Raw genomic sequence first — 17406 nt, forward strand, 5'->3', positions numbered from 1 at the left:
CAAATTTCTCAAGAGGCAGATCAGGTGGTCTTGTATTCCCATCTCTTTCAGAATTTCCCACAGTTTATTGTGATCCACACAGTCAAAGGCTTTGGCATAGTCAATAAAGCAGAAATAGATGTTTTTCTGGAACTCTCTTGCTTTTTCTATGATCGAGCAGATGTTGGCAATTTGATCTCTGGTTCCTCTGCCTTTTCTAAAATCACATATTGCTAAAGCCTGGCTTGGAGAATTTTGAGCATTACTTTACTAGCATGTGAGATGAGTGCAATTGTGCGATAGTTTGAGCATTCTTTGGCATTGCCTTTCTTTGGGATTGGAATGAAAACTGACCTTTTCTAGTCCTGTGGCCACTGCTGAGTTTTCCAAATTTGCTGGCATATTGAGTGCAGCACTTTCACAGCATCATCTTTCAGGATTTGAAAGAGCTCAACTGGAATTCCATCACCTCCACTAGCTTTGTTCATAGTGATGCTTTCTAAGGTCAACTTGACTTCACATTCCAGGATGTCTGGCTCTAGGTCAGTGATCACACCATCGTGATTATCTGGGTCATGAAGATCTTTTTTGTACAGTTCTTCTGTGTATTCTTGCCATCTCTTCTTAATATCTTCTGCTTCTGTTAGGTCCATACCATTTCTGTCCTTTATCGAGCCCATCTTTGCATGAAATGTTCCTTTGGTATCTCTAATTTTTTGAAGGGATCTCTAGTCTTTCCCATTCTGTTGTTTTCCTCCACTTCCTTGCATTGATCACTGAGGAAGGCTTTCTTAATCTCCTTGCTATTGTTTGGAACTCTGCATTCAGATGCTTATATCTTTCCTTTTCTGCTTTGCTTTTTGCTTCTCTTCTTTTCACAGCTATTTGGAAGGCCTCCCCAGACAGCCATTTTGCTTTTTTGCATTTCTTCTCCATGGGGATGGTCTTGATCCCTGTCTCCTGTACAATGTCATGAACCTCATTCCATAGTTCATCAGGCACTCTATCTATCAGATCTACGCCCTTAAATCTATTTCTCACTTCTACTGTATAATCATAAGGGATTTGATTTAGGTCATACCTGAATGGTCTAGTGGTTTTCCCTACTTGGGTATACTGAAAACATAGAGCACGCTAGAGATCTCCCCAAGAAAATTAGAGATATCAAGGGAACATTTCATATAAAGATGGGCACAATAAAGGACAGAAATGGTATGCACCTAACAGAAGCAGAAGATATTAAGAAGAAGTGGCAAGAATACACAGAAGAACTATACAAAAAAGATCTTCACGACCAACATAATCACGATGGTGTGATCACTCACCTAGAGCCAGACATCCTGGAATGTGAAGTCAAGTGGGCCTTAGGAAGCATCACTACGAACAAAGCTAGTGGAGGTGATGGAATTCCAGTTGAGCTATTTCAAATCTTGAAGGATGATGCTGTGAAAGTGCTGCACTCAATATGCCAGCAAATTTGGAAAACTCAGCAGTGGCCACAGGAAAAGGTCAGTTTTCATTCCAATCCCAAATAAAGACAATGCCAAAGAATGCTCAAACTACCACACAATTGCACTCATCTCACATGCTAGTAAAGTAATGCTCAAAATTCTCCAAGCCAGGCTTCAGCAGTATGTGAACCGTGAACGTTCAGATGTTCAAGCTGGATTTAGAAAAGGCAGAGGAACCAGAGATCAAATTGCCAACACCCTTTGTATCATCAAAAAAGCAAGAGAGTTCCAGAAAAGCATCTATTTCTGCTTTATTGACTATGCCAAAGCTTTGACTGTGTGGATCACAACAAACTGTGGAAAATTCTGAAAGAGATGGGAATATCAGACTACCTGACTTGCCTCCTGAGAAATCTGTGTGCAGGTCAGGTAGCAACAGTTAGAACTGGACATGGAACAGCAGACTGTTTCCAAATCGGGAAAGGAGTACATCAAGGCTGTATATTGACACCTGCTTATTTAACTTCTATGCAGAGTACATAATGAGAAAAGGCGGGCTGGATGAAGCACAAGCTGGAATCAAGATTGCTGGGAGAAATGTCAATAACCTCCCGTATCAGTAATATGCAGATGACACCACCCTTATGGCAGAAAGTGAAGAAATACTAAAGAGCCTCTTGATGAAAGTGAAAGAGGAGCGAGAAAAGCTGGCTTAAAACTCAACATTCAGAAAACTAACATCATGGCATGTGGTCCCATCATTTCATGGCAAATCGATGGGGAAACAGTGGAAGCAGTGAGAGGCTTTATTTTTGGGGGCTCCAAAATCACTGCAGATGGTCACTACAGCCATGAAATTAAAAGATGCTTGCTGCTTGGAAGAAAAGTTATGACCAACCTAGACAGCATATTAAAAAGCAGAGGCATTACTTTGCCAGCAAAGGTCCATCTAGTCAAAGCTATGGTGTTTCCAGTAGTCATATATGGAGGTGAGAGTTGGACTATAAAGAAAGCTGAGAGCCAAAGAATCGATGCTTTTGAACACTGGTGTTGGAGAAAACTCTTGTGAGTCTCTTGGACTGCAAAGAGATCCAACCGGTCAATCCTAACGGATATCAGTCCTGAATATTCATTGGAAGGACTGATGTTGAAGCTGAAACTCCAATACTTTGGCCACCTGATGTGAAGAACTGGCTCATTTGAAAAGCCCCTTATGCTGGGAAAGATTGAAGGTGGGAGGTGAAGGGGACGACAGAGGATGAGATGGTTGAATGGCATCCCCAACTCAATGGACATGAGTTTGAGTGAACTCTGGGAGTTGGTGATGGACAGGGTGGCCTGGCATGCTAGAGTCCATAGGGTCACAAAGAGTCGGACACAACTAAGCGACTGAAGTGAACTGAAGCGATTTTAGATATTCATTTCATATTTAGCAATACTGTTTTTTAAATGTTGTATAATTTGTAACCTACAAAGGTGAATTACAAACTCTCTAACTCAGATTTTAAATGCTAGTGCGTAGTGAAAAAGGAAATCATGTGTGCAAGATATAGGAGATATATATATAGATTCAAATATAAGATGTGTTACCTTCAAGTGACACTACTGTAATATTCTGTGGCTCATATTCATTTTGTAAGTAATCCCATTTTTGCCTGTAACTAAAGTGATTTCAGCACTTGCCTTTAAAAACTCTAGATGCTTGTCAGAGAAATCTCAGTAAAATGAAAAGCAGATAATGGTTCTTACCTTTTAGTTACAGAAAAGCAAATACTATTCTATATGAAATGTGTCATTGTAAGGCTGCAGAACTTGAGACACGGCTGCTCTGATGTATGAATGTAACCTTTAATCTCCAAAAGGCAATAATTTCAATAGACTGTCTTATTTCATGGTATGTTGCCTTGGAAATAAAATTTAGAGTGACATTCTGCTTCTGAAAGTTAAGAGGTTTTGATATTCATTCCTTAAGGCAGAATAGGATAATTGGAATCCCCTTTCTTCTGTCACTTGCTGTAGTTGAGAACAAAATTCATGAATATGCTGGATTTACTACTCAGAGAGTTTTAGTCTTGTCTTATTTAAATTGAGCAGTATCAAGAACTCTAACCGTGTTAATAACCTTGGACCCAATTATTTGGACTCTGAGAAATAAGAGAGAGAAATACGCATGAGAGAAAAGTTCATGCTCGAAATTGGTTAATGCAGTATTGTTTACCACAGCAAAACTCTGCCCTAGATACAATTTGCAGCAACATGAGAAATAAAGAAGTTGGTATTGTGGTAAAAGGCTGAAAATATGTCTAATATAGTGGAATTTTTACATCAGATTTGGGGGGTATACTTAATGATGCGCGTGTGCATGCTCAGTCGTGTCTGACTGTTTTGCAACCCTATGGACTGTAGCCTGTCAGTCTCCTCTGTCCATGGAATTTTCCAGGCAAGAATACTGGAATGGGTTGCCATTTCCTACTCCAGGAGATCTTCCTGACCCAGGGATCAAATCCATTTCTCCTGCATTGGCAGGTGGATTCTTTACCACTGCACCACCTGGAAAGCCCATACTTAATGACACTGGATAATAATTGAAAGTTAGGTTTTTGAAAATTGAAAGTAATGGGAAATGTTTATGATATCATTCCTGGTATAATGATAGTGTTAATAATAAATATATCAAAGAATGCCTACAAAAACATTTTTCTGTAGAACACATTTAGAAGGATAGAAATAAAACTATTTCTGTGTTACAGTTTTAGTTAGGTAGTTGATCTATTTTAATATTTTATTATTTAAATATTTACACAGAAAATGTCAATTAGTGTTAATTCAGTTCAGTTCAGTTCAGTCGCTCAGTCGTGTCCGACTCTTTGCGACCCCATGAATCGCAGCATGGCCAGGCCTCCCTGTCCATCACCAACTCCTGGAGTTCACTCAAACTCATGTCCATCGAGTCAGTGATGCCATCCAGCCATCTCATCCTCTATCGTCCCCTTCTCCTCCTGCTCCCAATCCCTCCCAGCTAGTGTTAATTAATAAAATATAATTCAATAATCATTTATAGTTTGAGTAAAAAATAAAGTGTATCAAATTTTAAATGCTTTAAAACATCCATGACATATTTTTATTCTTACTCTAAATTAGTGGGAAAAATTTAGCAAAGACATAGCAACAAAAATTGAGTAGGCATTTTGTTTCATATAAAGTGAAATGTTAAAAATAGCAAAACACAAGGATCTTCAAAAAGATTTAGTGAATCACAAGTGAATATTACATGTTTGATGAAACTTGTTAAAATACGCCAATACAAGTAGATAAATAGGCCAAAGTCCCCCCAAAGAAGCAAAACAGGGACATAGATTGAAAGTGAAACAAAATCGTAAAAGTGGGCTGAAACATATTTACCTTGTGTGAAAATCTAAAGTTTGTATAAAAAGTGTTTTGCCAAAAGAATTGATAACTGGCAAAATGGCTTTTAGGCAAGTACTTTTAGGTGAAAAGTTGAAGGACTTCTGCAGAATTTGTTACTGAGTCTGAGCTCACACTCCTTGCCACATGACTGGCCAATAAATTGAGAGATGAATTGCTGAGACAAGGAATAACAACTTTATTTGGAAGGCCAGCAGACCAAGAAGATGGTGGGCTTGTGTCCCAAGAACCATCTTCCCTGAGTTATTAAAAGAATTCAGCCTTCATTTATACCACAAAGGGAGGGAGTCAAGTCAAATATTTCCTTGTTCCAGTCAGCTTCCTGAGCGAATGTGTTAATTTCTTCTTCCCTGCAGTCATTCGCAGGTGGGCCTGGTCAGGATATTTCCTGTGAGCTAAACAAAGGTATTTTAGCTTAATGCTCATCATTACCTGGGAGGCAGGGTTCCTAGAGATGGATCATTATGTATATTAACTTGTAACGGAATACAAAGTTTCTTCTGTGTTACAAAGGTAAATTGAGGGTCTTGGGTGGGCACAGAGACACAAAGTGGGAGACATGGAGAAAGAGAAAGACTAAAAGGATTCCTGATGCTCTTAAGCCCTCCCACCCTAATTTGAAAGAAGTTACCACAGGCTTTGTGTAGGCGCATATTTCTGTATTTTGCTTCATTGTAAAGTCCAGAACAAAAGTTTTTCTTCATTATCAGTCCCAAGCATTGATGCAATGAATTTCTTAGATCCATGCTTATTCTAGGACAGACAGAAGTTTTGCTTTTGACGGTTGTTTAATCATCTCCCTCTCTAGACTGATTCCTTCTCTGATGTTTTTTTAGCACTATTTGCTCTTATTGACGGAGAAGGCAATGGCACCCCACTCCAGTACACTTGCCTGGAAAATCCCATGGATGGAGGAGCCTGGTGGGCTGCAGTCCATGGGGTCGCTAGGAGTCAGACACGACTGAGTGCCTTCACTTTCTCTTTCCACTTTCATGCATTGGAGAAGGAAATGGCAACCCACTCCAGAGTTCTTGCCTGGAGAATCCCAGGGATGGGGGAGCCTGGTGTGCTGCCATCTCTGGGGTCATACAGAGTCGGACATGACTGAAGTGACTTAGCATAGCATAGCATAGCTCTTATTGAACCCTTTCCCTGTCCACATCTCTCATCATTCCTTCTCTCCACATCAGTACAACTTTAATCCCTTTTGTGCTATATTTCTGTAGTATGTTTGTATGTGTGTGTGTGTGTGTGTGTGTGCGCCACATTTCATGCCCTCGTAGGTAAGGACTGTGTATGTCTCCCTTACTGTACGTAGTACTTTGGGAACTTATGCAAAGGAAGTCTACTTTGGGGATGGTGATCAAAATGATATAGGTGGTGGTCTTTTGTGGTAATACTCCTCAATAGTCCATAAAAACAATCAGAGTGGTGGAGATGCACCATTTAAATGGCTGCAACATGTCTCCTTGTGAAGTTGGGTAGGTAGTCAGTTGTCTAGGGTGTATAAAGTGAAAGTGAAAGTGAAGTCGCTCAGTCGTGTCCGACCCTCAGCGACCCCACAGACTGCAGCCTTCCAGGCTCCTCCAGTCCGTGGGATTTTCCAGGCAAGAGTACTGGAGTGGGGTGCCATTGCCTTCACTTGGGAGCAAAATAACTAGTAGTAGGACATGTATATCAAAATCATTATTGGCATAAACAAATTATTCTCCATACTTATTGTGCTGACATACTTATTGCCCAATCTCCTTATCATATGTTCTCAGACTTTAACATTTTTGCCAGTCTGATAAGTATGAAGTGGCATTTTATTTCACATTTTTCCATTTCCTTCTGAAGTTGGCCATCTATGTTTATATTACTGGCTTATAATATTTGCATTTCTCCTTCAGTGAATTGTCCTTATATATATTTAAATATATCTTTTTCCAATTCAAAAAAAAAGAAGTATCATATTTATAAATGTACTAGTGTGAAAGGAAGAATTCTAAAGATAGCCCCTCAAAGTTCTCATTCTCTGGTTATCAAACACTAATTTAGAAACTGCTGCAAAGGGATTTTGTAGATGTAATTAAAGTCCCAGATTAGTTGATCTTAAAATATGAGAAAACTAAAATACAAGATTATATAGGTGGTCCCAATCTCATCCCAGGAGCCCCTTTGAAGCAGAATATTATCTCCAGGTGTAGAAGAGAGGAAAGGAGAGCACTTCATCACATAAATACTCCATATATGCTGGCTGTTTTGAAAATGGGGATTGCCACGTAAGAAGTGAAGAGACTTCTGAAATTGAAAGCAATCCTCATCCCACAGGCAGCGAGGATTTGGCGACCTCAAACCTACAGTTTCAAGGAACTGAATTCTGCCAAATATCTAAATGAAGTTAGAAGCATATTCTTCCCTGGAGCTTCTAGGTAAGAGCCCAGCCCTGCCAACACCTTGATTTCAGCCTTGTAAGATGATAAATAGAGAACCCAGTGGAATCCATTGACATTTTTGACCTAGAGAACTGTACGGTATTAATGGGTATAATTTTAATTTGATAAAGTTTTGATAATTTATTATGGCTGCAATAGAGAACAAGTATACCTTCCCTGGTGGCTCGGTGGTAAAGAATCTGCTGCAGTTCAGGTGACACAGGAGACTGGGGTTTGAAACTTGGGTCTGGGAAGATGCTTTGGAGGAGGAAATGGCAACCCACTCCAGTATTCTTGCCTGGAAAGTCCCACGGACAGAGGAACCTGGTGGGCTATACTCCATAGGGTTGCAGAGAATGGGACATGACTGAATGAGCCTGCACCGAGCATACCTGGCAAATTGCAACTCCCATCTGTTGATCATATTTATCTACTTATGCCTGTCTCTGGAGGCACTACCCCATAATGGGCTTGTGCTCCACCCCATAAAGCCCAAGTCTATGTTTTTCCTTTTTTCAGAGGTTCAGGATTTTTTATTCCTAGCAAAAAACTTCACCCCAGACACATCAATTCAAACACAAAATTGAGAACAAAAAATATTTCAGGGTTTATCCTAATTTGAATGATTTTCAAAAATGTGACTCATAAAGGGACTTGTCATTAACTAAATCTAGGAAACAGGTTTTTCTCAGACATATGTTCTGTCTTTGAGTAGGATTGATTCTGAGCCATGTCAAGGAAAGTAACACCTACACTTTACCTTGATAATTTTAAGAAGGGAGAATCAGCAATGCACAGTGCTACATGTGACAATAGGAAATCAGGAACTTCTTAATGTTAATCTTTAGATTTCTTGCTGCAGTTCTCTTCTGCACTCCCTTCATGGTCTATCTCTTCCATGCTATCTGAGACATTGTAAATATTTTAGAATCGTTCTTCTCAGAGCTGCTTTCACCTCTTTGTTCTTCAAGCTGTAGATGAGAGGATTCACCAGGGGGGTGATTACACTGTACTGTATGGAGAGGATCAACTCCAGAGGCGAACCTGAGGTTGGCATGAGATAACGAAGAATGGCTGAGCCATAGAACAGGATCACTGCAGTGAGGTGGGAGGAGCAGGTGGAGAAGGCCTTGCTTCTGCCTGTGGTGGAGCTAATGCTCAGGATGGTGGAGACAATGCGAGTGTAAGAGAAGAAGATCAGGAGGCAGGTCCCAATGGCATGCAGGAGGGCAGAGGAGAGCAGCATTGCGGCATTGGTGGAGATATCAGAGCAGGAGAGGGGAAAGAGGGAAGGCAACTCACAGGAGTAGTGGTGGATGGTTTGAACCTCGCAGAAGTCCAAATCCAAAGCCAGGAGAATGTTGATGAGTGCATCCAGAAAGGCCACGACCCAGGAGCCCCACACCAACCTCACACACAGCTGTTTCCTCATCACCTGTCTGTAGAGCAGAGGGTGGCAGATGGCAGCATAGCGGTCATAGGCCATCACTGAGAGCAGGCAAGCCTCAATCCCGGTGGTGGCAAACACAAAGAAGACCTGAGCCATGCATCCCTCTACTGAGATGACTTTCCTCTGAGACAGGAGGTTCTCAAGCATCTTGGGTACAGTGACTGAAGAATAGAAGAGGTCTTGGAAGGAGAGATGGCTCAAGAAGAAGTACATGGGTGTATGGAGGGTAGAATCTGTATGGGTCACAAGTATTATCAGCAGGTTCCCCAGAAGAGTCAGAAGGTAAATCATCAGGAATAGGACAAAGAGCAGAGCCTGGATGTGGGTGTCGGCAGACAGCCCGAGGAGGATGAACTCCTTAATGCTGCTGTGATTCCCTGTGGCCATTTATGGTCACTGTTCTTTAGAGAAAAATTAGGAGCAGGACTGAAATTTCTTCTTTCTACAGCAGTTTCCAGAAGGCATTGTTCTGTTCTCTTTCCTTACGGAGTCGATCCTTGAACAGCATGGGTATGAATCATGGCAGTCCATTTATATTTTTAAATATAGAACTTACGTTTTCATTTTACAGATCTTTAACTAAGTATGAAGAAAAGATTTATGTTAGATTAGAGATCACAATATGTGGAATCAAAAGAGCTAGTCTTGAGTTCTAATTTAACTGTTTTAGGCTCCTGCCATTGTATACCATTTATCAATGTCATTTTTTTAAATTATGAAAATATGATAACACGTTTACAGGAGACTTGGAAAATACTGAACAAAGTTACATATAGTTTCACTATATATTACAATTTTTAAAAAAATAGATAAGATTTTTAGTTGGAGTTTCAATATCAAACTCTCAAAACCTAATAGAATGAATACAGAGAAGTAGAAGGATATAGTAGACCTGAAAAGCACTGTGAACCAATTCAACATAATTAAAATTTATACAATTTTCCCCAACCAGGGGATCAAACCCAGGTCTCCTGAATTGTGGGCAGATTCTTTACTGTCTGAGCCACCAGGGAAGCCCATAATTTTCACATAGCAGTAGGATACAAATTCTATTCAAGTTCTCATAGACTACAAACTAGGATACACTGGAACATATCCAGGGACAAAACTTTAGGTGCAAAAATTTGAGATCTAAAGGTATTGAAATCATACAGAGTCTATTCTATTATCACTGTAGAATTAGGTTAGAGATCAATATCAAAAGATATTTAAAAATAATGCACTTATTTTCAAGTGCAATGTGACATTTACCAAGAGATATCTTTGACCTAGCTCAATGTCATTGATTTTTGAGGCAGAGATCACATTACTCAGGTTTTCAACTTGTGGGAAGGTGTGAGGGTGGTTGCTGCCCCTAACTCCTGTGATGTTCAAGAGACAATTGTATATTCCTTCTTCTCTGGTCTGATCTTCATTTTCTGAGCCCTCATATCTGCCTTCAGTGGTTCTATGGAGTTGTTTTCCCTGGCTTTCTGCTGGGCCATCTGTGAACTCTGAACCTGCCCCACAAGATTTTTCCCAATAGGATGAAATGTGAGGATATCATCCACTCTACAGGCCTACCAGAGAACTGCCTTTATGACTATATTATGCCATCTTCTTCGTCTGAGCCCTTGTATTCCACAGCTTTCCTCATCATCTTTTAGGGATTCCAACAAACATCCAGGAGAGGTGCAGATCTCCAGTCACCTTTATTACCTGGTCTTTACTGCCCATTTAAAACAGGTTCATTAACTGATTAGTGGTATTAATAGCATGTTGAGTTTGGGTAGCAGTTTATCTTATACAAATGACTTTCACATGTTTTCTACTGTGGGGTGTGTGTTTGTGTGTATGTATTACGTTTGTGTGTGTATGATGGATGGTGAGAGAAGAGAGTGAACTCATTTCACAGGTGAGAAAATTTAAGTCCCAATATTATCTAACTTGTCTAGATCCCCACACTGATTAGTTCTTTCAACAGCAAGGATTTAAATCTGCTTCATTTGGTTGTTAAGCAAAGGCTTTTCTTCTATACCACTTACTTAGAGAACAGGCCAAACTCTTTAGTTGCATTTCAAAGCATTAATGACCTATGGATTCTCTTGATGCCCCACTGCTGAGGTCAGATAGCTTTGCTTGTTTCTGATCACCCTGTGAACCTTCCTTTTTCTCTCTGACTTGGTTCAAGCTGATATATTTTGTGGTGCACTTGTTCCATGAGTTCTTCTTTGATCAGTTCCTGCTCATTTCTCACTTAAACCTCTGTGGAAATAATTATTAACCCCCTAATTCCTCATTTTTCAAATGAGGAAAATAAAGATAAATAAGCAAATTCAAGATTCTAATTTACCTCTTTCTAGTCCAGGGACTTAAAACCTTGTCTGTTTCCCTTTGATATATAACAATTCATCAACACACTGTAAGTTTTTCCATCATCTGTATTAAAATCTTCATCACTGAGTGATATGTGTGTCATTTTTGTCTCTACAATGAGAGTGCAGTTTCTACAATGACAGGGCAGGAATTGGGCTGTTAGTTTCTATGCCTATAGTCACACACACACACACACACACACACAGATCAAAATGTAATGAACCTGCAATCAATTATTGTTAAATAAAGACAAAAATTAAGAAAACTGGACAGATTATGTAGCAAAAACTCTTGGTGATTATTTCCAAGCCCAGATGTTCAAGTTGTAGTTCAAAGAACTAATCAATGTGGGGATCTAGACAAGTTAGATAATTTAAGCCTAAATTACCTGTGAAATGAGTTAAAGGAGTTAAGGGAGGCTGAAATTAGGAGAGAAAGGGAGGAGGTAGATTTCTCATCTCCTTTTGCTATAATAGACTGACAAAGAGCTTAGCTCTTTCTGAAATCATCAACACCCACAGACCCCTACTTCAGAGGGATCACATTACGCTTTGCTTAACATGCAACATCCATTTATCTATCCATCCATCCATCCATCAAAAGTGAAAGTCACTCAGTCGTGTCCGACTCTTTGCAACCCTGTGGACTATACAGTCCATGGAATTCTCCAGGCCAGAACTGAAGTGGGTAGCTGTTTCCTTCTCCAGTGGATCTTCCCAACCCAGGAATTGAACCAGGGTCTCCTGCATTGAAGGTGGGTTCTTTACCAACTGAGATATTAAGGAAGCCCTCCATTCATGTTATTTAATAAGTAGTTTTGAGTCTGTTCACTCTAAGGTACTGTGTTATACATGCAGTTGAAGACAAGTCTGCATGTATGTTTTTGTATTCACCCAGTCAGTCTGTGTCTTTTGCTTGGTGCATTTAATCTATTTACATTTAAGGTAATAACCAATATATATGATCCTATTACCATTTTCTTTCTTTTTTTTTTTTTTGTAAATCTTGTTAAATTGCTGTATGAATGCACCTACCTGAGAGACTATTCTCCATTATTCAAGGTGATCAATCCTTCTAGCCTTTTTTCTCATCGTCAGATAGAATCCTGATATGTAGTTGTATGTTCAGATTCAGTCTTTACTGGGGCTCTCATGTCTGCTTTGCTGTCTATTAGAGTAACTCTACCTCTTGAACTCTGAATCATTCCTGGGATCTCTAGCTTTGGTGTCTACCAGACAAATCTAATTTTGGTATCTTTTTTGTGACTTGCAATAAAAGGTATGATCCTGCTCAGAAGGTAAATTTCCCAGTCCTTGAACTTGCTATTGCATACTACCCTATCCCTGTTACTGTGCCTATCAAGGACTCATATAACTCCCAAAATCTGGGCCCTTATTTAGAATATGTATATCTGAATCACCTATGAGTTTTGTCCAGCATGTGATCTGTTATCCAAGGAGTTGACCCAAAATAATGACGATTCATCAATGAAGAACCTGTAAAAGTCAGTTTTATCTGAGTTTGTAAAAATACTTTTGAAAGTAAAGAACTTCTCTGGATTTTGTACAAACAAAATAATACAGTGAACAAAAGTCATCCTTTTCAAGAATGTGAAAATTTAAGAATTTAGGATTAAGTATAAAAATTCATCATAGAAGCTGGTCCAATTCTTCCCCATTTACTTTGTAATATAGATTTGACCATAAGGACCAAGCCCTAGCTTGAAAACACTCTAGATTCTTCAGAGAATTTTAAATAAGTTTTGATTATGGATCCAAAACCTGAGAACTTCTATCCTAAAGTGGAAGTACCACAGTTTATCAGTGAGACAGCTACATTATGTAAATTCATGACCCATCTCACTCCAGGCCCCAAGCACAAAACTCTTTACTAACCTTCTTTTAAGGACGGACAACATCTACATGTTAATTTTTAAAGAAATGGCAAGTTATTAATATCAAGATCTTCTCACTTACCTCCAAGAAGAAACACAGTGAATTTAATTCAGCCCAAAGTTTGAGTGAGTAGTTCCAGATCTAAAAATGGGTGTGAGTATAGGGAGGTCATGAGATAATTCCGGAGAAGGCAGAGCTAGAAAAGAGAAGCCCAAGGGATCCCCCCAAACTGTTTACCTTACCAATTTTCCTTGAACACTCAAAATAAAAACAGGAATTCATCATCCCATACTCCCCACCCACACCAGAAACCATCTTAAGGAAAGTGAAATGAAAGTGAAACTTTCTCAGTCGTGTCCAACTCTTTGCAACCCCATGGATATAGAGTCCATGGAATTCTCTAGTCCAGAATACTGGAGTGGGTAGATCTTCCCTTCTCCAAGGGATCTTCCCAACTCAGGGATTGAATCCAGGTCTCCGGCATTATGGGCAGATTCTCTACCAGTCGAGCCACCAGAGAAGCCCAAGAATACTGGAGTGGGTAGCCTATCTCTTCTCCAGGGAATCTTCCTGACCAAGAAATGGAACCAGGGTCTCCTGTATTGCTGGCGGATTCTTTACCAGCTGAGCTATAAGACTGTATAAAGTGAAATAATAGACCTGAATTCAAGTATCATCCTAAAAAAAATCACCATCTTCCTTTCTATGAAGTTTCAACATCAGAGATTGCTTTTAATGGAGTATATATGTGTCTAAGTAAAATCAAGCAATTTTGGAAAGACTAGCACATTGAGACAGTTATCAAGTATCAAAACTTTAGGTCTAGTGAGACCATCAGTGCTTTCTAATGTGACAAGTAGTTAAGGCTCAATAATCAGAATATGAGACAGTTCAATAGATGTCTGATAGTTGTCTTGGTATACTTATTCAGAGAATGTTGAGATACTAAATGAATTAATGAACAGTTAAGCAAGGAGAGGAAGCTGAAATGGTTTAGTTCTTATAGGAGGGTCCTGGCGACCAGAATGAAATCTTATAAATAGGTCTCCTGCTGTTCTTCAATTATTTTAGCATGGATGAGAGATTAGACTGGGAATGGGTAATAATAACAGAAAAATGAATTCTGTGCACATTATAGAATTAAGGACATGGGAAAAGGAGGCATACTTTAGGGTACAAGTATCTTCTGCCAAAATTCAAGGAGTCCTCTTTCCCAGTGATTAATGTTATTCACTGAGTAAATATGGACCTTCTCATCATCTAGTCAGAGAACTTGAGGACAAAATCCCACTAGAACATAAGAAGAAATATACAGTTTAGGGAGTTTTGAAATGCAAAGGTTTACTTTCTATTAAGTGGAAAGTGAAGTGAGAAAGTGTAAAGGAATGTCTTAGAGATTCAGACAGAGAAGGTCTGTCAAAGAGATGTTAATAAAACTTTGAAGTGCCTGGAACACATTTGGGGAACACTTTCTGAAAACTCATAGAAAATATTACCACACTCCTGTACTGTCCTGCCACAGAAGACGTTTTGTAACATTGCCATTTCCTGGTAGTGGAACTTAACTGGGGTTGTAAGAACCAATACTTCCATAAAAATAACTCTAGGAAAACAACAACTCTTATTTTTCCAGTTGAGAGTCACAGTGAGGACAGGAAGACAGAATATTCTAGATCTGGACAGTCCTGGAGTCTTTGTCATCAGCTTCTCCATTGGCCACAGTGAAAAGATTCTCGAGTCCTCAGTAAGTAGAATTTGGTGAGAGGTCACTCTCAGATGGTCTCAGGCCCAGCTCCAGGGAATCTCATTTAGTTTCCTCTGTGATTATAAATACTGTTGACCTACCTAAGAGGCAAGAGAGTGAATCTCAGCTTTAAACTCTCAGAAAAGCAGGTACAGCTCAAGCAGTTAGTTTATTGGTGGACTGAGCTGGAGAATTAAGAGAAAGGTGGACCAATGCCCTTTATTCCCTAGAGTTAGAGCCTGAAGCCCAAATTATGTGAATTAATTAGGGAAGTTGCACTTTGTAAGAACCACAGGAGATTCCCTCAGATATTGGCCTTTTGTCTTGACTTTGAAATCTTTTTGGAAATTCTTGGGTGAGAAGCCTTGTGTGTCTGGTGGTTTTTCTTTTCCTCTGTTCCTCCACTCCATCCTTCCCTCCCTCTCTCCCTTCCTTTTCAGCTTTATTGAATGATAATTTAAAAGTTTTATATATTTAAAATATATAATGTGATTTGACATATGAATGCTTTATGAAATGGTTACCACAATCAGGTTAATTGCACATCCATTACTTCACATAGTTATCCTTTTTTGCATTGTGTATATGTGTGGTGAAAATGCTTAAGGTCTACTCTCAGCAGTTTTCAAGTACTAACTGTAGTTACCATGCTGTGTATCAGATCCCCAGAGCTAATTAATCATATAAGTGAAGGCTTGCATCTCTCATGATTTTGATTTGCATTTTCCTGATGATTAGTGATGTTGAATATCTTTTCATGTCCTGGTTGGCTATTTGGATGTCTTCTTTGGAAAGATGTCTGCTCAGGTACTTTGCTCATTTTAAGAATTGTATTATTATTATTATATATTTTGTTATTGAGCTGGATAAGCGACTTACATATTTTGAATATCAGCCATATATCAGATATATGTTTTTCAGATATATTCTTCAATTCTGAAGGTTTCCTTTTCTTTTTTGTTGATTGTTTCCTTTGACATGCAGAAGCTTTGAAGTTTGATGTAGTCACATTTGTTTATTTTTGTTTATATTGTTTGTGTTTTTGGAGTCATACTCAAAAATCATTGCCAAGACCAAATGAAAGAACTGAAGTCCATAATCCACTTTGAGTTGGCTTTTTTGAGTGGTGTAAGATAGGATTTGAGTGGTGTATTCTTTTGCATGTTGATATCTAGTTTTCCCAGCACCATTTATTTAAGAGACTGTCCTTTCCCTATTGTGTTTTCTTGGGGCCCTTGTAAAAGATTAACTGGCTCTGGATGTGTGAATTTATTTCTTGACTCTCCATTCTGTTCCATTGGTCTATGTGTCTATGTTTATGTCAATATGGTACTCTTTTGACTACTATAACTGTGTACTATAGCTTGAGATCAGGAAATGTGATGCTTTCAACCATTTTTCTTTCTCATGATTGCTTTGACTACTTAGGATCTTTTATAGTTGCATATGAATTTTACCATAAGAAGTCTATTCTTTTGAAAGATGCCTTTGGAATTTGGATAGAGACCAAAAGTGTAGATGTCTTTGGGTAGTATGGACATTTAACAATATTAGTTTTTTCTAATCCATGAACATGGGATGTCTGATCATTTATTTGCATCTTCCTCAAATTCTTTCATGAGTACCTTTAGTACACACACACACAATATTCCAATTTAAGTGGAATCTATTTATTTTCTTTATCCATTTATCTATACATAGACACTTAGGTTGCTTCCATATTTGGCTATTATAAATAGTGCTGCAATGAACATAAGGGTGCATATATCTTTTTGAATTAGTGTTTTTGATTTCTTCAGAAAAATACCCAGAAGTAGAATTGCTGAATTATATGATATTCTTATTTTTAACTTTGGAGGAATCTTTATACTGTTTTCCACAGTGGCTATACCAATTTATATTCCCACTAACAGTGCATGAGAGTTCCCTTTATCTCCATGTTATTGCTAGTACTTAGTATTTGTTGCTTTTGATAATAGCTGTTTTGACAGGTGTGAAGTGATATCTCATTGTGGTTTTGGTTTGCATTTCCCTGGTGATTAGTGATGTTGAACATGTTCTCATTTATCTGTTGGCCATCTGGATGTGTTCTTTGGAAAAATTTCCATTCAGGTCCTCAGCCCATTTTATAATGAGAGTGTTTTATTTTTTGAAGTTGACTTGTATGAGTCCTTTGTATATTTTAGATATCAGCTCCTTATCAGGGCTATCATTTGCAAATATCTTCTCTCACTCAGGGCTTCCCTTATGGCTTAGCTGGTAAAGAATCTGCCTGCAGTGTGGGAGACCTGGGTTCAATCCCTGGGTTGGGAAGACCCCTGGAGAAGCAAAAGGCTACCTACTCCAGTATTCTGGCCTGGAGAACTCCATGGACTTGGAGTTGCAAAGAGTTGGACACGACTGAGTGCCTTTTACTTTCACTTTTCTCTCATTCAGTAGGCTGATTTTTCATTTTGTTGATGATATCGTTTGCTGTTCAAAAGCTTTTTTTAGTTTGATATAGTCTCATTTGTTTATTTTTGCTTTTAAACCTTGCCTGAGGATATGGATCAAAAAAAAATATTGCTTAGACTGATATCAAAGTATCTACTGCCTAACTGTCTATATTTTTTTCTGGGAGTTTTATGGTCTCGGGTCTTACATTTTAAACTCATTTTGAGTGTTTTGTGTATTATATGGAGAAATATTT

At 38.8% G+C, this 17406-nt stretch overlaps 1 protein-coding gene across 1 annotated transcript; it reads right to left on the reverse strand.

Moving 5' to 3' along the window:
* Nucleotides 1-8174: 8174 nt before the first annotated feature.
* LOC104998288 (olfactory receptor 8S1-like) lies at nt 8175-9110 on the reverse strand. The gene has a single exon (XM_010853373.1). It carries the CDS (start codon nt 9108-9110, stop codon nt 8175-8177), a length of 936 nt encoding a protein of 311 aa, XP_010851675.1.
* Nucleotides 9111-17406: the final 8296 nt, after the last annotated feature.

The sequence above is a fragment of the Bison bison genome, unplaced genomic scaffold (genome assembly GCF_000754665.1).
Source record: "Bison bison bison isolate TAMUID 2011002044 unplaced genomic scaffold, Bison_UMD1.0 scf7180017853138, whole genome shotgun sequence".
NCBI lineage: Eukaryota > Metazoa > Chordata > Mammalia > Artiodactyla > Bovidae > Bison > Bison bison.

Coding starts and splice junctions, on each gene's coding strand:
- LOC104998288 (XM_010853373.1), bottom strand. CDS start 9,110: ATGGCCACAGGGAATCACAGCAGCATTAAGGAGTTCATCCTCCTCGGG.